Source organism: Oryzias latipes, chromosome 5 (assembly GCF_002234675.1).
Source record: "Oryzias latipes chromosome 5, ASM223467v1".
NCBI lineage: Eukaryota > Metazoa > Chordata > Actinopteri > Beloniformes > Adrianichthyidae > Oryzias > Oryzias latipes.
Window position 1 is genome coordinate 4,551,070 of NC_019863.2, and position 23,199 is coordinate 4,574,268.

At 40.7% G+C, this 23,199-nt stretch overlaps 2 protein-coding genes across 2 annotated transcripts; one reads left to right on the forward strand and one right to left on the reverse strand.

The window, feature by feature from the left end:
• Positions 1–218: 218 nt before the first annotated feature.
• LOC101175312 (sodium- and chloride-dependent GABA transporter 2-like) lies at positions 219–15,897 on the forward strand. The gene is made up of 14 exons (XM_004068570.4): positions 219–695; positions 3,141–3,275; positions 3,352–3,492; positions 3,738–3,825; positions 4,803–4,935; positions 11,941–12,075; positions 12,164–12,267; positions 12,965–13,089; positions 13,210–13,322; positions 13,411–13,548; positions 13,704–13,806; positions 15,071–15,171; positions 15,250–15,420; positions 15,520–15,897. Exons 1-14 carry the CDS (start codon positions 524–526, stop codon positions 15,619–15,621), a joined length of 1,761 nt encoding a protein of 586 aa, XP_004068618.1. The 5' UTR covers positions 219–523; the 3' UTR covers positions 15,622–15,897.
• A 2,886-nt stretch (positions 15,898–18,783) lies between these two features.
• On the reverse strand, positions 18,784–22,188 carry ppil1 (peptidylprolyl isomerase like 1). Its single transcript, XM_004068507.3, has 4 exons — positions 21,959–22,188; positions 21,601–21,755; positions 20,113–20,181; positions 18,784–19,082 (listed from the first exon to the last, which is right to left on the reverse strand). Exons 1-4 carry the CDS (start codon positions 22,012–22,014, stop codon positions 18,862–18,864), a joined length of 501 nt encoding a protein of 166 aa, XP_004068555.1. The 5' UTR covers positions 22,015–22,188; the 3' UTR covers positions 18,784–18,861.
• Positions 22,189–23,199: the final 1,011 nt, after the last annotated feature.

Here is a 23,199-nt window from a genome sequence, read left to right on the forward strand (position 1 = left end):
ATTAACTTTACTTAACTGTGCATTTGCAGGAAAATCAGTAATGAAAGCAGAAGAGTGCAGATGGTGTCAGAGAAGAATTGTACATATTGTTTATAACCTGTTGTGTTGTTACTTGATGTGCATCACTGATATGCATCTTAAGTTCAAACCTTTATTAGAATGTAAATATACTCACGGCATATTTATACATGTTTATAATGTGTTTCTGGGGGAATCAGGTGATAATTTTTCTAAAAATTAGGTTTGAGTCTAAACATGTCTCATATTTTTTTGTGTAGCTGTAAGCCCCGCGGTCAAACCTGTCCATAAAATGTCCAGTTGAAGAATGTGCTCTCAAGCATTCCTCTATTTATCATCTGAAGTCTAATGAAGCTCCCAAAATGCAGCTAGAGGTCCCCCTTGTGGCTAAAAGGCATGAAAAGGGTCAATTATTAGGTAAGCCTTAGGTAAGCCTTGAACATAAGTTTCTAGTCAAGTCAACATAAAAGATCCTTCCCACTAGTTCAATTCCTCACTCAGCAGGATGGCAGAAACTCTGCGCAGCCCGTGTCATACCCCGATGAAGAATACACAAGCTACTGGGGAGCGGGGCAAGTGGGGCAGCAAAAAGGAGTTTATCTTGTCTGTTGCTGGGGCTATTATTGGACTTGGCAATGTGTGGAGATTTCCATATCTTTGCTACAAGAATGGCGGGGGTGAGTACTTTTCATTTTCGTGGGAATATGTAAACTATTTTCTGTTTAATTGTTGTCTAAGTCTGCAGTTTAAACTCATTATTATTTGCAGTGAAACACAAAAAAATAAAAAACCATAAAGTCTCAGGAAGTGAAGCAATAACTTTGAATTGTAGAATGTGTTACCCGTTTACCTGTTGGAGGTAATTAAATGAGACGTCGAGAAGTTTAATAATGAATGAAGGAGTTTAGGATATGGCACCCAAAGCATCTATACTATTTTTACATCTTTTTAGTCAGAAAACATATATAAAGGAGTACAAAATAGCAGACTCCTAGCAAATAAAAAAACAAGCCAACAAGGATAAAAAAACATAACTATCCCAATATAGGTTAATTTTGGATTAATATCCACAATGATTAACTGTACTCAGTGCTCTCTGATCATCTGCTGACATTAGGATCTCTTCAGAGTTGTGCAGAATTTCATTGCTTATCTTTTAGCAAACATTTTCATTCTAATGAGAAATCTGTTGATTATAATCTTGTCACTGTGCAAAATATGCATCATTTGGCCAAAACATTTCATGTCAGGTACAACAGCTACTGTCAGTGTGCTCTATGCTCTGGAGTTTTCTTTTGCTTGCTGGGACTCTGAGGTTATGCTTTGGTTTTTCTAAAAAAAACAAAACAAACATATTATTGTTTAAAAGACAGGGCGTGCCTCAAAATATAGAGATTTTCCCCTCACTTTTTCCTGGAAACAAAGTATTTTAAAATGTGCTTGCTTCACTGAAATAAGCTCAATTCTTTCCAGTTTTGATAGATCCATGTTCTGAAATTGTTTTAAAAAATGGTTCAAAGGATGGTAAAGATAAATGATAACAGCATCTGTTAATAAACTGTAACATGCATTTATTTAGAAAGTTTCCCGACCAACCTTATGTGTGGTGAGTCTCAGCATGTTGTTGTTTAGATGTGTCCAACGTTAGAAAAAAGCTTCACTTTACTTTTCCCCTTGAACTCTCAACACAGCTGCATTTTTGCCTTCGCAATAAAAGGCACTTTCAAAATAAAAGTGTCTTAAAATGAGCTTGGAACATGTGCACAGCAGTGTAATCATTTTCAAACATTCAGTCGTCTACTTAGTAAAATAGACTACAATAGCAGTTGAAAATGCTAGAAAACAAAAGGCAAAATTATTTTCACAAATAAAATGGACAACCTAAATATGGTATGCCCAAGTACAGATCAAATGACTTCTCAGCAAAAGACAAGACTGGGTGGAGTGATCTGGCTTGATTCCACGTGACACTACCTATGGTGCATGACAGAGGTTCATGCATGCAGTGGCGGTTTCACCTGTGGCCAGTGAGGGCGGTTGCCCAAGACGTGAACAAGTAGACAGGTAGTCTCACCGCACACCACACAAACTGCTGCTTCCCAATAAATAAATAATGCTTCGCTACTAACCAAGATCGCTGCTGCACGCATGTGATGGATAACATGTCCATTATTCAAAGAAGAATCTGTTTTACCTTCAGTCATGTACGGTAGATTAATGCCAGTCATGGTTATCCAATTAGAAAAAATCTCCAAAAGCTTATCTGGACATTTTGGTGCTGACAGGATGGATAAACACTATTTGTTTGGATACTTCCATACTTAGTCAAGAAATGGCTTCTTTTTCAGATTGAGGACAGCAACCTTTACTTTTTCATTCTGGGGTGTTCAAACACAAAAACTGCAGGACTGGATTTTTCTTGCACCTGGATTAAAACATGCAGATCTCTCTTGGAATAGCTTCTTCTGGTTTTTCCAGCCCGCCACAGGAGTCTTATGACAACAGCGGGATAAACCATGCGCATACACTGGTTTCACCAGAGTCGGATTGAGAATGTCACAGGGTCAGAATTGCTATTCTGGCAACACTGAGAGAATTATCCCAACCAAAGACGAAGTAATTTGAGTGTGTAGAGGACCTCTGTAATCTGTAACTGTGAAAGCAAGTTTAGCAGGTATATTTTCATCTGTGCTTCAGAGCACCAAGCGGGTTTTTCTCTTTTGGGTTGCTAAAGGTTATCTTACACACTGCAAAAATGTGCACAATACAGGGAATGCTGTAAATTTATGGGTTAATTGAGATTAATTGGACCCTGTATTCTTTTTAACACAGAAGCAAATATGAATAAAATCTGCCTTGGATTAACTGTTTTCTATTGGAGTCAACCATTTTCAGAAATACAAATTCACAAAAACAGTTCATCAAACTGTAATTACAAATTTCTCGTGAGTTTCATTCGTTGTTGGGCAGAGATAATGAAACATGTTTAACTTCAATTGTAGTTTTGCTCTTGGAAGGCAAACTTTCGCACCTGACAAACCTCCATTTCGATGATGTTTATGAAAATTAGGTCACTAAAAAGTCCTCTGAAGATGCTTGTTCTGCCATATTTTCCCTTGCAGGTGCATTCTTTATTCCTTACACGCTTTTCCTCGTGACATGTGGAATTCCTCTGTTCGTTCTGGAGGCAGCACTGGGACAATACACCAGTCAGGGAGGCATTATGTGCTGGAGGAAAGTCTGCCCTCTGTTTGAAGGTAAATGTGCGTCACAGGTTAGGGTTTGAGATGAAGGTATTCGGGACATGCAATGGTAACAGTTTGTTATTTCCAGGAATGGGGTACGCCAGCCAAATGATCATTTTCTTTGGAAATATCAGCTACGTTGTGATTTTAGCTTGGGCCTTCCTCTACTTCTTCTATTCCTTCTCGGGAGAGTTACCATGGGCTACTTGTAATAACAAGTGGAATACAGGTAAAAGGGTTAGTTTTATTTATTTTTTGCAGGTAAAAGGATTATAATAAAAACACATCTATGTCCCCCACTCATGAATCCTGAACAGTAAGTGATTTTACTACAATATGGTGACATGCTTAATGTCTACACACCTTCATGCCTGCACATATTAAGGGGTTTTTACATCTTCATTAAATGATTGACTCTTAATTAATGAAACACTCGTGATGCAGGGTATATAACGACGTTTTCATGTATTTCAGATCATTGTGTGGAAATCAACAACCAGAATGCATCTGTCAACTGGACCTCACTTGTGAATTCGTCATCATCTGTTATAGAGTTCTGGCAGTAAGTCTGCATTCGATGGGACTCATCTGAATGTTTTAATTCTACAGGAAAAGTGAGAATAAAAATAAAAATGAGCAAATAAAAAGTAGAATACTGTGCATTAGAACCAAATCTAAAAAAAAAAAACTGGCTTTGTACTTTTACCATGGTGTCAACCAGAACAGTTGAAAGAGTAACATCAGATTTTTTGCATTTTGATTGTCGGCGCTTTTAATGATCGGAACTGAAGAGAAACAGATCCGTCTTTACCTTCAGAATAAGTAAAAACCTTGTTGTATTGACCATAGACTGTATATGAGAACTGGACAGAGGGAGCGTGACATCACCCACTGAAAATGCTTCTTTTTTTCGTGCTCTAACCAAATGAACTCAATTCAGTCACCATTTTGTCGCCATATAGACGCCGTCATGTTAGAGCCAGATGACATCAGTAAACAGCGATTGGTCCAGCAACCACTCAACAATCAGGAGTGAGCTTGTTGAAAGTCCACACACATTCCTCTTGAAAGCAGGCTATACAGAGAAATCTGTCAATCAAACCCGTAGAAAGTTCCACATGAGACCACCTACTTTTGAGCCATCTGATTGTTCAATTTATACCTTGAATAACTGCACTACAGAAGAAAACATCATAAAGAAGAAATAGTATCAAGAACCTGTGAAAAGAAAGTATCAGAGCAAGAACGGTTATTCTGCCAGAATGACTGAGTGATAGCATTTTATTTCTGAATAGATGTCTATTGGAGTTTAGCTTCTTGGAACCAGCGGGTACTTCCTGTCTGGAACACCAAGGGGCGGGCGGGGTCATTCAGTCCAGTTCTCAAATACAGTCAATAATATTGACTATGGGAGGAGCCTGTATTTGTGCGCTCAGGCATACACATTTAAAATAATCCGAGTTTCAGCAGCTAGAGATGGAACTAATATCATCAAAATGTTGATGTTTCCTCACATGCTGACTGTACCTTGTCTTGTAGGCGGCGTGTGTTAAAAATCTCAGCAGGTGTGGATGACTTTGGAAGCATACAGTGGGACCTTTCTTTGTGCCTGCTCCTGTCCTGGGTCATCTGCTACTTTTGTGTCTGGAAAGGAGTCAGGTCCACTGGAAAGGTAAGACTGAGATGCCAAAATGTGTTTGTGCTAAATCACCATGATTTGTCTCCAATTTTCATTGTCTTGCTTAGCTTTGTGATTTGATCTGGTTTTTAGTTGCTGCTTTTATCATTTTGTATTGTCTTATTTTTTGCTATTTCTAATGCTTTTGCTACTAAAAACTACTCTATAACTTATCATTTCAAAACCACTTCTCTGTTTTTACAATCCAGTCCTTCAGTTAACAAATCACTTGGATTACTTGTGTTTTTTCTATGAAAATTATTTATGTATTTATTTATTTTTTATTTGTTTTATTATTATATTTTTTTCCATTTATTTATTTACTTTTTAGGAGGGGGTCGCCGGGGGGGGGGGGGGGGGGGGATGATAGTCCCTTAGGGAAGTCAGGGCATGAATGGTGTGGCTGGACCTTCTGCCCCTCGGGGTTGGCACCGGGCCCCTTCCTTGCTGACTCACTCTCGGCGCTGCGGCGGCTCTGGCCTCGGTCTGCAGCTGGCTTGCCACCTCCTGGCTGCATGGGAGGGGGGGCGCCTACCGCGGCTGGCTCGGGGAGCCTTCTTCCTCTGGTTGTGCCCATCCGCCTGCTCCTCCCTGCTCCCACCCAAACAAATGTTGCACACAGGCACATAGGGCTCCAACTGGTTGGGTGGGACTGGGAGTGCCTCTCTTTGGGGTTGCGTCCACTTTTACTTGCATATTAAACACCTTGATTCATTTAGGGCCTTGTGGGGATGGTCTGGTGGACGGGGGTACGGTGAAACATCCGTGCTCATCTTTCACTGGTCCGCCCCACAATTTTAACTTCCACTTTAGACACACACTGCATGTTAGCACCACGCACACAGCAAATACACCAATCACCGAGGGACCCCGGAGTCGGGGGGCTGTACTGCTTGGCAGCGGTGGGGCCCGCCACACTGGAGACCTCCTATTTCACCTGCAGCACACACAGCACACCCACACCACCATAAATTGGTGGGGTCCTGGATGGGTGGCCGGTCTTCACCCGCTCCGTCCTCTTACGGCAGCCAGGCTTGTGGGTATCCTGTCGGCTGCAGTGGTGGTCCGGCATGCGGCGCTGGGGGGTCGATCGGCCGGAGGGGGTTACTGTGTGGCGACAGGGGGTGGGGGGCATACAGAAGATTGTGAGTATGTGTGCAAGAGTGCATGGTTGGGGCTGACCTGGGGGCTGGCTCACCGGGCATTAGGGGGGGTATGGGAGGAGAGGTCGGAGAACATGACAGGTGAGGAGGGTTGTAGAGGGTAGATAGTGGGGTGGAGCTGTGGTTGCGCGGTGATATCTGGGTTGCTCGGGTCGGGTGCCAGGGCTTCACTTGTGGAGACGGGGCTGCGGCTGGGTGGTGGGCAGCTCATGGGTTCTCGGGGCCCTGGGTTCGTCCTTGGATGGCGTCTCGGTGTCCGGCGTCCGGTGGCCCCCATGGCTGCCGCCTAGTACGCCGAAGCACGTCTGTCCTGTGGCCTGGGGGCCCAGAGGCCCGGTTCGCCTATGGCTCCCGGCGCGCCTGGCTGGGTGGGTGGACGGCCCCTTCCCTCCCAGGCTGCGTGGGTCCTGCCGCCGGGGGTTCTCCTGGCCTGGGGGTCAACCCCCCCCCCCCCCCTGTGGTCTGGCTAGTCAGGCTGGGGAGGATCTGGTTCCCCCCAAGAACACATGGTTCACTTCGGGAGCATGCATGTATCTCCTACCCCACGTGCACGTGCACACTGCCACACTGCTCCCTGTCTGCTTTATCCCTCTTTCTAACCCACAGTGTATTGATGGACAGATGTCTTCCACTCATCTTTGTGTCAGAATTTCACCTTTGGATGTAATATTTGTCGTCTCAGCAGATTTGGTATAATTGTTACACAGTTTAAAATAATAACTCATTCAAATCAGTGCTTGTATGCCCCACATTCTCCACCTCTCTTCCTTTTATCCCCCCCCCCCCCCCCCCGCCTCACATTCTTCCCCTCTCCCTCCCCACACACACTAAATGTAACAAAGAAATGAAAAATAATAAAAACATAAATGGGTTTATACAAATTTACACTCTGGTTTTCCGAAGATATATAACCTCTTTTTGTGATAGTAAAACCTGTCCAACACAAAAGGCCTTCAGCTCTAATCTGTTTGCTCACTTGTTGGACAGAAAAAGTTAGAAGAAGAAAAAAAAAGGAGTTGAATTCAGTAAAAATATTCTGTGTGTTTTGAAAGTCTTTTAAATTTCCACATATGCTCTTAATTTGGTTTTATTTTAGTCCACCTAAAAATAGACCTGAAACATTCTAATTATGCCCCATTGGAATGGACAAAACACCATGTTTACTTTCAAAAAACAATAATAGAGTTGCTTCTGCGTGAGCGTCTGAAACCCTTAAAAGCACAATGGGGAAAAAAATTAGACTTCAGTTTATTCGTATTTTATTAAGATTTTACTGACGGATATCAGGCACAAAGTCAGGACTCAGACATTCAGAACCAAAAAGTTGCGTCTGAATTTAACACTCAAGTCTCAGTTTGCATTTTAACCACTTTGGTCAAAAAAGTGAACGGCCTCTGACAGAACTCAAAACCAAAAAGGTGCAGAAAAAAAGACCTTAAGTCCCACTCAAGTCTTCTTTGGGTTTCTTTCAAAAGTCTTCCCAGTGGTCTTTTAATTTTGATTATGCTCCTTTTAGACAAAATCTCAATTAAACCTGTTTTTTTTTCTAGGACATAGTTTCTGCAGAGTGGTACAAGTTCATAAAAAATTTGCCTCTGAGTTGTGGGTGGGACTGTCCACCCTGCCCCACTTCCCCTTCCGTTGCTGAGAGCCCGGAGCAGGGAGCTTGTGGCTCACCCAGCATATCTTTGACGTCACAAAAATGGCATTTTTGCATCTGCTCCTGATTCACAATGACTTGAATAAAGAAATACGTGGAAATGTATTTTGAGCTTAATTCACTTCAAGTTAATGCTACAAGAACATGTTAAAACACCAAAAACACAGTTTTCATCAGGGTGGGGCATTAATATTTTCAAAATGTTTTGCATACATGCATGTGTGGATCAATGAAGTGTGACTTACTGGTGGGATATTTTACGTATGCTATGGCTGAACTTGTGCTGTGTAAGAGACGGGAGGCAGAGCTGGAGGCAGCAGACGTGAAGATGTCGAGGATGGATAAAGGAATTAACTCAGAGTGCTTCATGTAAAGTATTTTCAAACTCATCAAGACCTTTTGACCCACTACCAGGCTGCCTGAATCCCTCCCTCCCCGTGACCTACTTTGCTTACCTGGCACAGGTGTGCTGCACCTGTATCAGGTGCATTAAATCCGCTCAGCTGTGATTTAAAGCGGTGGTGAGTTGGTCAGTGGGGGGGAAAAAACTCAGTTAGTGTGCAGGACAAAGCGGTCTCATTGTTTATGATTTTTTTTCTTTTCTCTCGTCCTCCTGAATCAGTGGTGGTTTCGAGTCCTGGGTTTTGTTGTTTGACTTTCAGTCTCCTTGTTGTTGAGTTCTGTTAAACAGATGTGGGGAGGCCTGGACTCCCACAGTCACACTGTCTGGGTCAGTTGTGTTCCTGCTCTTTTGGCCAAAATCTCCACGTCTTTTAGTGTTTTTCTTCTTTTTTTGATTTCAGTTTTTTCTTTCCTTTTGGAAAAGTTAAAAAACATGCTTGTATTATCTGTGATCCTGATCCCTCGGGCTGCTGTCCCAATCTGTCTGTTTGTCTGTTACCATAGACATTTTCAATGTGTTGTTTCTGGAACCAGAACAGAACATATATTAAAAAGAAAGATCCTTGATTTTGAAAGAATAAAAAACAGTGGCAAGGATAAAGATAAAGGATTTGGATTTATTGTCAAAGCACCTGGGGCTGAAACAGTAGCTGTGGCAGATTTAACTTTTGGTCAAATCTGTGAAGACTGCATTAGAAAATAGAAAACAAAAGCATGATTACATTTTTTTTATTCTTATTGCAATAGGAACCATATGTTCTTGTCATATGGTTGCACATGGAAGCAGGATTGAGGAATCAGTCGGTTATTCATCAGGATGGCTTCCGTCTCCCCGCTCTTACATTTGAACTGCACTGTGATTTGCATGTGCATCTGTGATGGTGCAATTAACCCAAAAGAAGGGGTAACAGATGCGACAACCATGGTGTCAGGCTCATGATTGCACTCCGATATTCTGCTTGGTTTTAATTTTTTTTACTTGGTCTTTAAACTGATGCCATTTTAAGCAGTGGGCCCGGTCTCCGGTACAACCCAACAGGCCGCTGACCGGTACTGGTCCGTAGCCCATATGGTACTGGGCTGCAGACAGAAAAAACAATGTATACACTAACTTTGATTATTTCTGCTTTGATTTTGTTCTGAATTTGTCACGGCGTGAGGGTGGCTAGAAAGCCGGTAGGACCCAGACCCAGAGGCGGAGGCACACGGTTTAGGGACTAGAGGGTTTAATACAAAACAAAAGGCGCTGCAGAGCAGCAAAAACAAAAACAAAAACTCACTGTGGCGTGGCATGAAACAAGGAACATGGCATGAAGCCGTGAACACCGAGACAAAGGCTAATGGACCAGCACAGGAGGAAGGCAGAGACAAGACTTATATACAGACAGGGCTGACAAGACACAGGTGAACACGATCAGGGCAGATGGGGACCAAAGGAAGTAAAACTCAAGAAACATGACAAGACAGGAAACCTTTCAAAATAAAACAGGAAACAGAACCAAACAAGACAGAACAAGAACTGAAACAAAAAACAAGACACAACAAAAACTCAAACCACGACAGAATTAAGTTTTATTTAGGAAAACTAGCGGATTCCGTCTGTCTTGATGTGTCACAGTTGCTCGGAGCGCTAAGTTAGTAGCTCTACGCTTATAAGCTAACAAAAACAAAACAAACATATTTGGAAAGTTTCTTTGGGGTAAAAATAGTCAGTGAGGAAACTGAAGAAGAACCTTCAACTTAGAAGAAAAATAAAATTCCTGTTTGCAGACAAAACTAGGAGTTTTCCTCCAAATACAGATTTATTGAGACGGTTGTTCTTACGAACCCAGCTGCTCTGTCTAATATGCGTTGACTGACTTTTCAATGTTTCACAAACGCAGAAAATAAAGTTGCAGGCATAGTGGATTCACATTTATTATTATATTTAGAAAATACCAGTTTTAGGAAGGTGTGTCGTTTTATTCTGCTTTATTGTTATTATTTATCCATCACACCGTCAAAAACGTGGCGGAAGTTAGCATCCAGTTGTTAGCATCTACTTTGATGTAAAAGAGAAAATTTTCATCACAAAGTTCAAGTTTTAATCACCTGCAAACACTTTACGGGGAATGAAGTTTCAATGAAATAAAGTGGATGATTTATGTAAATTTGTAAAAGGTACATTTATGAATTTTCTTCCATGAAGGAAGAATATAGGCAGGTATTTGTTATGAAACCTTACCATAGAAAATGTCATTTTGTTTAAAAAATACACAATGAATCAGGATTTATGTAAAAACTAAACATTAAATAATAGTTTTGCCCTGAAAAGTGATGAATGGCATGAATTATCATGGTTATAATGTATTCTATAAAATAAAATAAAAAAGTTGCAATGTTGCTTTTATTGAATTATTTACAAATCAGGAACTTCTACAAATCAACAACTTTGTTTCATTCATTCAGTCATTAATATACTAATGTTTTCAGAGGTTGGAGATCACTGATTAAAAGCATATGTAATTTTAAAATATCTATGATCCAGAATTAAGCCTTGGTGAATTCCACATACAGTAAGTTACATCAAATTCCATTTGTGGCAACTTCTAGAATAAAAAGACTGTTAAAATTAAGATAAACTTGAACCAAAACTATAGACACACAAAAGCTGGTTAACTGCTTCACTGATAAAAAAAAAAAAAAAAAAGAGTTGAAAGTCCGTGTTGCAACATCACTGCTCTAGAGGAGATCTGCATGGAGGGATGGGCCAAAATACCAGCAAAAGTTTGTGAAAACTTACAGAAAACGACTTCTGTTATTACCAACAAAAGGTATATAACAAAGTATTAACTTGAACTTTTGTTATTGACCAAATATTTATTTTCCACCATAATCTACAAATAATTTCTTTAAAAATCCGACAATGTGACTTTTCTGGATTTTTTTTCTCATAGTTGAGGTTTACCTATGATCAAAATTAAAGGCCTCTTTTATTTTTTTAAGTAGGAGAAATTGCACAGTTGGTGGCTGAAGAAATACTTTTTTGCCCCCAATGTAAGTGTTTCTTGAGTTTCTGCTGTTTCCCTCATGCCAAGCAAAGTTGCTTTAAAATCGGAAGGTCATAAATTATTTGTCTCTCAGATAGTTTTTATCATTTGCTTGTTCTTTCTTCATCTTGCTATGGCTTCTGTGCTGTCTGTAAACACACGTCAACAGCTGCAACCGAGTTCAAGGGAGTGTAAATGACATTTTGGAGCATTTTTATCACTGATAAACGGAATGCATCAGAGCAGTCACCCACAAAGGTTTTTGCTCCGATAACACCAGCAAAAACGCTCAGATTTTCTACTCTTGATTTACAGATGATATGAGTCTTGACTTTAGGTGTTAAGATGCACAAAGTGGAGAGCAGGATGCATTTGATTGATCTGGATTGTTGGTGCGTTTTTGAGCTTAAATTCATTCACACTAGTTTGTTTTTCAACATGAACTTGAGTTCAAATCACAGAAGTTGGAAAATTTCATCATTGGTACTTTAGAACAGACGATGAAACCTGAAAGTTCCTCCAAGATGGAGTTTGTCCAAAATCCAGAGATTGAAAATCCACATTTTCAAAGATGTTCACCTATTCTTTCGTGGTAACTAAATAATTAGGTTATAGTTTTTGCTGTTTAATGAATTTTTTTGGTTTTGTCTTAATAAATAACAAATCTTTTTCAAATCGCAGAGCAGATTTTTCTAATTTAGACAAAACCTAAATGTTTAATGTAGTATTTTTTCTTCTTGTGCAGGCCACCTACTTCACAGCCACATTCCCCTTCCTCTTATTAATAGTGCTTTTCATCAGAGGAATGACCCTTCCTGGAGCTTTCCATGGCATCAAGTACTACCTTTATCCTAATCCACAGCGCCTCGCTGACCCCCAGGTATCGTTCTCGTCCTTCCTGTGGTTGGATCTTTGTGTGCTGCTGTGGCAGCAGTGTTTGGAACATGTAATATATCATTGGTTCATAGGTCTGGATGGATGCTGGAACACAAATATTTTATTCCTATGCTTTATGCTTGGGATACCTGACAACATTTGGGAGCTACAACAAGTACAACAACAACTGCTACAGGTGACTACATCAGGGAGGCATGACTAATACGTTGGTGGAGTTCAGGCTTTCAGGTGTAGCATATCGGTTCGAAGTAAAGGGAATGTTTTGTGACCAAAAATCTTGTAAGACAAATTTGACCAAGCGAACATTTGATTGATGTTTTAGACCATTTCAACAAAAACAATATTACTGATCCTTTTACGTTTCCAGTAGTAAAACAGCACTCTTGTTGAAAATGTTATTTTTTTAGTGACCTTTTTAAAAGCTAGAGGAGTTGATTTTGTTGGAGAGATTTTATTTTTTTTGATTTAAAGTTTATTTTATTTTGACTCTTCTTGAAGAGTTGCTCTACAGCAGCACCAAAATGAGCAACCTGAAGAAATCCAAGGATCTTTTCAAACACTAAAGACTGTGACAAGGAAGGGAACTCTTTTCCTCGTCTCTGTTACCTAGACACCTGACGGGAGGATACAATCTTATTTTTATTTTTTCAAACATGCACAAACACCCACTGCTGCTGCTCAATGGATGTCAACAAAGTCAACACAGTGTGTGAAATTATTTTGGCATTTTTACTTACTGCATAGCTTTCTCCCTTTTCTGGAGCAAGTTGGACTCAGTACATTTGTATTTCATTTCTTTGCACCAATTTTCATCATTGTGTGATACATTTGTGTTCACGGAGACTAAATTAAAGGTGTTTTGTGGTTTGCAGAGACTCCTTCTATCTGTGTTTGTTGAACAGTGGAACCAGCTTCTTATCTGGATTTGCCATTTTCTCAATTCTTGGCTACATGTCACAAAAGCAGGGTATCGACATCTCTGCTGTCGCTGAATCAGGTAAAAATATGTAATGTCGTTTGAAATTACATTTATAATTAAAACTATGCTTTTTTTATTAAACAAAAACACTGTTTAGACCCCAGAAGGTTTTCTAAAAACACTGCGACTGCTTTGCAGGCCCTGGCCTTGTGTTCATAGTCTATCCACAAGCTGTGACCCTGCTGCCATGGCCTCAGGTCTGGTCTGTGTGCTTCTTTGCAATGATAATCCTGTTGGGAATTGATGGGCAGGTAAGCAACGGCTTCCTTTGACAATGGGATTTTTATTTTTGCGTTTGTTTGTTTTTTTAACTCTGACCTGTGTTTATCTCTCTTTCAGTTTGCCGGCCTTGAAAGCATCATGACCTCTTTATCCGATGTCTTCCCTTCCCAGATCCGAAAGGGCTATCACAGAGAACTGTTTCTGTTGCTCCTCTGTGCTGTTAGCTATGGGTTAGGCCTGTTTTTGGTGACACAGGTGAGCTGTCAGCTCTGCATTCGTCAGGTCACGAAAAGGAGTTTACCTTTCAAAGCTAAATGTGGTCCACCAGTGGGCAATCTATTCCTTTCCAGATTAATTAAAAAGATAAATAAACTAAAAATAATACTGACATTTTATTTTTTTTGTTTTAGGCAGGAGCATACATTCTGCAGATCTTTGATCATTATGTATGCAGTGGACCTACACTTCTTTTGATGGCAATTTTCCAGTCAGTGATTATTGGATGGATTTATGGTAAAATGCAAACACCTGTGTTGTCACCATGATTTAATTAGATATACTACTTCCTGAATTTTCAATCTTTTCCTGTTGTTAATGTGTTGCCTTTAATATAAAAAGAATCCATTCATGTGTAAACTATTTTTCCCAGTCTATTATAAACTTAAGTCTTACATTTATTGTTGATGTATGGACCAAAACTGTAGGCAAAAGCTCAAACTCTGGGTTAAGATCATTGACTGTATATGAGAACTGGACCGAGTGAGTGTGGCGACATCCAGAGAAAACAGTTTATTACCAGCAACAACCAAATAGGGGAGCCGGTTTAGCTCGTGCTGGTTTGCGGCGCCTTCCGTCCGTGAAACCAGGGCTCGACTCCGGGCTGCTCACTGTTCCCTTCTCTACCTCTGTGCCGGTCCCAAGCCCGGTTGCTTTGAGAGGGTTGCGTCAGGAAGGGCATCCGGCGTAAAACATTGCCAAATTTACCATGCGACTCGTTCGCTGTGGCGAGCCCTGATGGGAAAAGCCGAAAGAGAAGCAACAACCAAATGAAGTCAATTTAGTCGCCATTTTTTTGTGATTCGGACGTCGCCATATTGGACCCAAACAACGTGAGAAAGCAGTGATTGATCCAAGTCGGTCTGAGTCAACGTTTCTACAGAAACTACCCAATAAGGAGTGAGCTGGTTGGAAGTCCACATCCCTACTACTTGAAAGCGAGCTAGGGAGAATCTGTCAATCAAACGTTTTGAACGTTTGATGTCGGAGCCAGAAGGTACCGCCTACTTTTTATCGAGGCACCTGATTGGTCAGTTTAGACCTTCCAATAAAAAAATGTTGTGAAAAAAATAAGGATTAGAAGGAATATGTTTAAAAGAGGGATCAGAACAAGAATGGTTATTCTAATGCATATAATGACTGAGTAACAGCTGCTTATTTCTCTACAAAAATTTATGTGATTTTGGCTTTTTGGAACCAGAAGGTACTTCCTGTTTGGAACGCCAGCGGGAGGAGTCTCTCAGTCCACTTCTCACATATCTCACAATGGTTAAAAAGCAACTCTGGACAGAACTCTGTGGAATGAGCTGCAAACGCTTTCAGTCATGGGTTATAGATTTTTTTATACATGTGATATTTGCCTTAAATAGCCAACCATATTTAGTAATGGTCCATCGTCTGCAGAAAAAGGCAGATATCAAAGCAACACTTTAGCTGATCAGTGTCAGAACAGAGGATGTCTCAGTCTGTGGGGTTTGATCTGAAATCCTTTTCTCTGCAGGAGCTGATCGCTTCTTTGAAAACATTGAGGACATGATTGGCTACAGACCTCTGTTCCTGTTCAAGTACTGCTGGCGTTACATCACCCCTCTCGTCTGTACTGTGAGTGTCTAAAGCAGCTGATTGAAACAACCAAATGGTCTTTAAACATGACCCACTGGTCTCTCTGTTTCATTGCAGAGCACCCTGGTGTTTTTGTTGCTGAAATACACCCCTCTGAAGTTCAACAACACGTATGTGTATCCTTGGTGGGCTTACTGTGTTGGCTGGTTTCTGGCAATGTCCTCGCTTTCCATGATCCCACTCAACATGGTCTGTAAAGTGGCCAGAGGGAAGGGGACTCTGTGGCAGGTCAGTGGTTTCCTCTGATCGAAAGTTTCCTGCAACCTTGATTCAATGTCTCCAAAAGAGGATTTTGTGTTCATTTTTTCCTTTTCTTGCTTCCACCAGCGTCTAAAGATGAACTCGCAGGCTGCAGATGACCTGCCTGTATCCAGTAAAGAGTTGGCAAACCTCCCTGCTTTACGCATTGAGGAAACTGATCATCTATAGAGATCAAGATCATTTTTTAAATGATATCTAAACTTAACTTTGAAAGTAGTAATCCACATTTTTTTTAAATATTGGGATTTATTTTTTCTTTGTTTGCAAAGACAGTCATTTGCTTACATTTTTTTCTTTTTTGTCGTAAAAGAATCCCCTCTATACCCCTGGAGTCGGGGTATAGAGTGGAGGAAAACCATTTGATCTTTTCATTTTTATTATACTGTATTTATCCCACGAAGGGAAATTCGTCACCGCATTTGACCCATACCCTGGGGGAGCGGTGAGCTGCAGCCGAAGCGCGCTCGGGAGGCAGAAGCGTTAAGGGTCTTGCCCAAGGGCCCTCACTGGGTGATGTTAATTGCTCCCCATTGATATGGTAATTGCCCCCAGTTCTTCATCCCCCTCTGGGAATCAAACCCTGGTTTCCTGCGTGGTAGCTTACCAACCGAGCTACCCAGACGCTAAATTTGACTGAGAAAAGATCAGTCTGGTGTTTGAATGCCTTTTTTGAAGCAGTCAGGAAAGTTATCATTCTTCAATGCGTGAATCAGGCCATCTTGAAAACATGACTGGCTACTCGCTTTAGCCCAGGGTTGCCAGGTCCTTGACAGCCTTCATCCTCCCTGTTTTCAGGTCTCCCTGCATTGCTTGCTGCTGAGTAACTGACTCAAATGATTCTACTTTCTGATTGACTGAAGACACCTGATCTAGGTAATCGGCATCAAGCAGTCCAGGGAGAGCTAAAAAACAGGCAGGTTTGTGGCTCTTGAGCATCCGGGTTATGGTTCTTGAGGATCAGGGTTGTGGCTCCTGAGGATCATAGTTGTGGTTCTTGAGGATCAGGGTTGTGATTCTTAAGGATCAGGGTTGTGGCTCCTGAGGACCGGGGCTGTGGCTCCTGAGGACCAGTATTGTGGTTCTTGAGGATCAGGGTTGTGGCTCCTGAGGTTTAAGGTTGGCGAGCCCTGTAGGAGGCTGTTCCAGCCTTGCTTTGCATCAACAGTCCCCAAATACCAGAACTGTATTTCTCATGATCTATAAAGTATGTCTTGGTTTTTGCTAAAAACGGCATAATGATAATAAAAAAATCACAGGGAAGGACTTTACAATAGAAGAAATATGGTTGGACTGGGACTGTAAGTGGACAGGTGTTTTACGCAGATAAGCGAAGCACACTAATGTGGATCAATACTTCAAACAATTATTAAAGAACAAATCATGGTTTTATTAGATGAGATTCCTGTTTGTGTATTCTGTCTCTCACTGCTCATTGAACCTGCCACTGAAAAGGATTTACCCGTTTTACGTCACCGTAAAGGCCAGTCATCAAGGGAACTTGAGCAAAACTCTGGAAAACCTCCACCGTCACTCCGTGCCTCGTCTATTGAAGGCCTTCCAGCGGTTTGAGCGGAGGTGTGTGGGTTGGTTTAGGGGTCGTTTTTGGAAACCAATGTGTAAATAGAGTTGTAGGGATTCTTTGGCTTTTATTCCTTTCTCCAACATTCTCAGCTCCTTCATTTGACTGAAGGCATTAAGGCTTTGGGTTGTTTTAAAATGCCTGCATAAACTTTGTTATAAACCTTTAAGAAATTTTGTTTTGTGGTGGGATCATATGAGAATATGTTTAAATGTACAATTGAAACACTTTTTTTCGAGTTTTGTCCTGAAACTGAGGTTGTGTAAAATATGAAAGTTTAGACTCTAAACTTTAGAGGCATTCCATTCATACTGTCAATATTTTGCTTTAAGGGATTTTTTTTAACATATGCTTACATTTTTAGTTCAGTCCTGTCGTTTTTTTAAAAGTTTGATATTGTGTTGTTTGCTTGTGTTGCTCCAGTACTTTAACGTGGAATCATATTAGGATAGAAGAAGACCAAAGTTAAAAACAACCAAAAAATAAATTGAAATCTTGTTAAGACGGATCTCTAACCCTTTAACAGATGAAAACAGAGCCAGGCTCTCAGAAAGAAAACAGATCCGAGGGATTTAAAACAGTAAAATTATGTCAATTTGTCATTTAAATGCAGCTTTTTGATTTATTTAATTGAAACCACTATTGTTTCCAAAGTATTTGTCACGGAGTAAAACACTTTTTTCATCTCTTTGCTAAACCGACTGTACATCTTGCTGGTTCCACAGCTTTGCTACCTCACACTCAAAATGTCATTTACAAAATGCACACATAGATCTCTGTTGTAACAACACGTCCGTGTTGGTTTTTAGGTGATATTCTGACAAACTCAGCTTTACTTTTGTGTCCTCCAAACTAGTTTTGTCTTTAAAAACATGAGACCATGTAGTATCAGAAAATGTTTTAAAAGGTGAGGATTGCTGAGAGCTCAATCTGTTTGGAAACGTTTTAGTGCAACAAAGAGATGAGTTTCTGGTAAAAGCAAAGGTTTGGAGCAGACAGCTGTTGGGTACGGTCAGAAAATGTCATTGCTTTGAATGAACACCCCTCTTCATGGCTTTGTGTTAAACTTCTCACTACATTTTTTTGATACTAGCTTACATTTTTGGAAACAGTATTTTGCCAATATTACAATCATCTGAACTGTACAGCCTGCTTATGAATTTTCTAAACTGTGTAATAAAATAAATAATGTTTCTCTTTATATGAAAAAAGCCTTATTTTTAATTTTGTCCGGTGATTTGCCTATAATGTCGGGCGGCGTTCTTCCTGGGCTGCATTTGAAGGCCGCTTACGTCACGGCGTGCTGTCCAAATCCAACGACTCCTTCGAATGCGGCCAACGAAGACAGCCTTCTAGCGTGTCCTTCTATGCTGTCCATATCCCAAGATGCATTGCGGCCGAACCCGGAGATTTTCTGACAACAGTGGCGGACTGTGAAGCGGGACCCGAAGTTTGAAATAATTACACATCAAAGATTAAAGTTGGATCCATAAACCAGGAAAATGTTGAGCTCCATTCACTACTCCTCTCTGTTAGGGACTCTCGGTTGCTAGGCGACAGAACATTCACCAATGTCACAGCGGGGATTATCTAAAGGCTAACATCCAGCCTCCCCGATCGACGAAGGACCTGGCCAACGTGGACTGGGAAGGCGGCGGCCATTGAAGGACGCAGGCCTCCAATTTGGACTCAGTCTATAACTTACTGACAGTTCAGTTAGTCATCATGCAGTTAAAAACCTTCACTCGTCATATTTACACATTTATGAGACATTTATTAAAAAATATACTGAGGATTCATGAAAAAAAAAGAGATACAAAAAATAAGGTCTAAATAGGCAAAGTGGTTCGAAGAATCCTTATGTCATCGGTGGGACGGTCCTGACTGTCGGTTTCTACCATCCCGATGCGGTTCAGCACGCCCATGCCCTGACACACTCTGCCGAAGATGCTGTGCTTTCCGTCCAGCCACTGAGTGGGAGCGAGCGTGAGGAAGAACTGACTCCCGTTGGTGTCCGGTCCGGCGTTAGCCATCGCTAGAATTCCAGCACCTAACAGGCACAAAGCACGACCGTCCACAATTACCCCGATACCCTCTGTACATCATCTGCTTTGCTCACAAGACCCACTCTGATCAAATATGTGGTTGATCATGATGGAGGTCAAACACAAAGAAAATGAATTGAAATATGACAGTATTTCTTAATTCAAATGATGGTAAACCCGGAGCCGATTAAAAAACATGCCGTCGGGAAAAGATCACATCTGTGACAGAAAACAGGCCGAGCGGGCCTCCAGCTTCCTGCTCCGCTCCATTCTGATGCATCTTTACAGACCAACAGATCCATGAATGTCTTTGTTTTCCTGGTCTGAGCTGGAATCTGGATCTACACTGGACGGACGGACGGATCTGATATGGCGGCTGGAGGTGTGAGGGGCTGTAAGCTAGCTAGACAGCATGTAAACAAGGAGCTCTCAGCAAAGGGGAGGGGAAGGGGTTGCTCCACGCCAACGGTCTCACCCACAAATTTCTAATTACCTACTGCCGCTCTGCAGAAACTATGTCTTAGAAAAAGACTAAGACTTATTCCACTTTTGGCTAAAAGTGGAATAATCATAATTATAAAAGCACTAAAAAAAACACACTTTTATTTCAGACTCAGATGTGGTCCATAGAAAAAGATACAAATACAGTATACATAATAAAAAGTAAAAAGATATAAATTAAAAAGAGTATAATCGCTGTATCCAGTGTTTCCTCAGGGCAGAAGTGTAGCGGCATGAGCTTCTTTTGGGATCAGTCAGAGACATGATAATTGAGTTCTTAGATTTGTCCAGGCGTTCCATAAGGCCGTATGTAAGCTTACGCAGTAGTGCTTCACTGGTGGGGATGTGAGCATCCACAAATAGCTGACTGGCTCTGACTAACAATGCTTTGAAAATAGATCAAAAGATGATCGGAGTGGGATTTTGTCTGCTTTGAACTTGTATTTGAAATCAAAGAAAGTTTTGGACATAGCGAACTACAATCTGCCTGGAAAATGAAAACATTCGTCATTTAAACATTTCTCCACTTTTTACCTGTGAACTTGAGCTCTGGGTGTAGCTCATCCTCAAACTGTTTCCCAAATATGGATGCGCCTCCTCGACCTGTTTTACAGAGAAACATATCACAAAAGTGAGATACGCACACATCTGACATCCAACTATTTAACACATAACACATCTCATTGAAAATTGAAACTTTTGTTATTTTTGGGGCAAAGGTGGAGAATAAAGACTGAGTGTTATAGAGTAAGTAATGAATGTAAAGCTATCAAGCAGGAAACACAAAGTAATGCTCACTTTGTGTCGGTTCCACTTTCACTACTATTCTGAAAATGGTCCTTTCTGATTTCCATAACTTGCCCATCGACAGTGGTGGACAAAATTGTTGGTACCCCTCAGTTAAAGAAAGAAAGTCCACAATGCTCAGGTATTTATTGAAAATACCTGATTTCATCATGACCCTCTGGGCAATTAGTTCTCAGTCTTTTCTGGAGGTAACATAATTTTTGTCCAGCCATATTCCATTAGTTTGTTTTTTTAAATAATTCTGTTAATCAACAACTCAAAAGTAATGGCTGATTTGGATTATTTCATTTTCAATAAATTTTAATTTTTTGTTACTTTTGAACATTTCGAGTCATTTCAGTGAGCATTGTGGACTTTCTCTCTTTAACTGAGGGCTACCAACAATTTTGTCCACCACTGTAGTTTCTGCTTTCAGCCTTAAGTTCACAAATCAAACGGATTCTTTTACTTCCACTTTAAAAACGTAAAAAATGTGAAAAGGTTTCCTGGCTAATAGATCAGACTTTTTCTAGATGCATTGTGCCATAAAGCACTTTGTTTGTATGGGGATCCTAAGTATTTTTTATTTATAATTAATAATATTTATACATAGATACTTCTTTATTTTATTTCTATAAATAGGAATATGTTGAATTTAAAAACATCAATGTTTAATTTTTAACAAAAGTTACCAAATGTTTTGATGTGATCTTTCGGATTTATTTGTAACAGACACACATAGACAGATAGATTTTTTTAATATATACTAAATATATATGTTTTTCCCATTGTTATGGTAATTATCCCTATTTCCATTACTTGTTCATTTTCCTGCGTGACCCCCCCCCCCCCCCCCCCCCCGTTAAACTGATCCACAGAATGTGATCAGTTGCACTTTAATTAGGGCTACAAACAATAAATCAAGCTCTACTTTACTTTAGTTAATGATCACTATATTTAATTAAGTAAATGTGATTGAAGTGTCTTTTTTGTTTGTTTTATTTTCTGTTTTTTTTTTTTTACATCTGTGCATTTCATCATTTCTCTAATGGATTTGATAAATCTGTGTACATTCTTTATTGCTTTGACAACAATGCTTGAAATAAATAAACAAATCAAAATCAATCAAAACTGAACATTTTCATCTTAAATTCAAGTCTGGATCTGGATTAACTGACCTGGACTGCAGGTATATGTTTCCAGGCATTCACCTGCCCTTTCTCAGGATGCACTCACCTGTTCCTGTAGGATCTCCACCCTGGACCATGAAGTCTTTAATGATCCGGTGAAACCTGGTGTCGTTGTAGTATCCTCTCCTGGCCAGTTCTGCAAAGTTCTTGCATGTGTTTGGAGCATGGTTCCAGTACAGCTCCACCACAAGTGTCCCCATCCTGCAACACATGACGCCCATAGACTAGAGAGTTAAGGGCTTCAGCTGTCTGAGCATTGAACCCTTTTTCCTTCACTGTGGCTCCCGACAAATACAGAAGTAACAGTTTCAAAAGAGCAACCCCGCGTTTACGCGACTCCACTCTCCAGTCCAGAGACGATACGCTAGCAGGAAATAGCATAGCAAGCTTTGTAAGAAACGTACGTGGTTTCCAGAGCAACAGTGGGCGGCTGCCATGTATCTGGAGGTATCCCGGACATAACGAACCCTAAATGCGAGCCTCACAAACAAATAAAATGTAATTTAGGACTGGAGATTCCTATTCCTCAAAGGTTCATTCAGCAGATTCACATAGAAAGTTCTTCTTCTACTGTTTCCGCCTGGTTGGGGACATCTCTACCGCCCCCTGCTGGTCAGGGATGGAAGTAAGGGAAATGGCACAATAGTAAGGTCACAACTGAAATGTAAGACAATTATGTGAAAACTTCATTCTAAAAAGTCAGAAAAATTAACAAGAAACTGAGAAAACTATAAAAGCGGATTAATTAATGTACATTGAAGTATAAATTGCTGGCCGGATTTGCACAGAATTTAAAAGGTTTTCTTGCAGGAAACAGGCAACGTGTGACCTGCTAAAAAACAGGGGATAAGGAAGCAGGTGTACTGCCACCACTCTTTTCTGTAACTCTTTTTTCTTCTTGATCCAGTTGAATCGAACTCGGCACAGCAGATCTTTATAATGAACTCAATTACCCCCACTTGTTCCTTATTTTACACCCCCATAGTGACTAAATGGATCAGTGGTTGTGCAATGGATTTCGCAAATTCCCAAATCTCCAAATTTGTTCTCTTGGCCCATTCCCTACACCTGTCTTTAAATCAGACGTTCCTGTCATCGGCCCTTTGGTCATCATTACAATACAACCATTCATTGCTGTCTGGCTGCATTCCATCTGTCCTCTTCGGAAGATCTCCATCATCAGACGACAACTCAAAAAACTGGTCCTTTATCTGTGAAACCTAATGAACCGCAGACTCCTGTCCGACCTACTTTTTCTGTGCTGAGATCCAGGAAAAGGTCATTGCTCCACATCTGCAAAGCCACCCAAACTTTAGCAGTCAATACAGTTTAGGAACAAAGGCAGTCACAAGTGTTCTGCTAATGATTACTGATTCTGGTTCACCATCTTCTCTTCTCCTAGAATTAGAAAGGTTCCAGGAAAGTGGGCTCCTGGACCATTTCCTCTCCTGTCCTCACACACCTCATACCTTCAGTATACACCTCTTACTTTTCTCTGCAAAGGAAGAACTTCCTCTCAATTAGTTTCTTGTGACGTTTCTCAAGATTCAGTCTTTGTTCCATTCATGTTGATCTCCCTCTCTAGTTTTTATTAGAAACTCTAGAATATCATCACACCATATGGACTGATCTTAGTGACACCCCC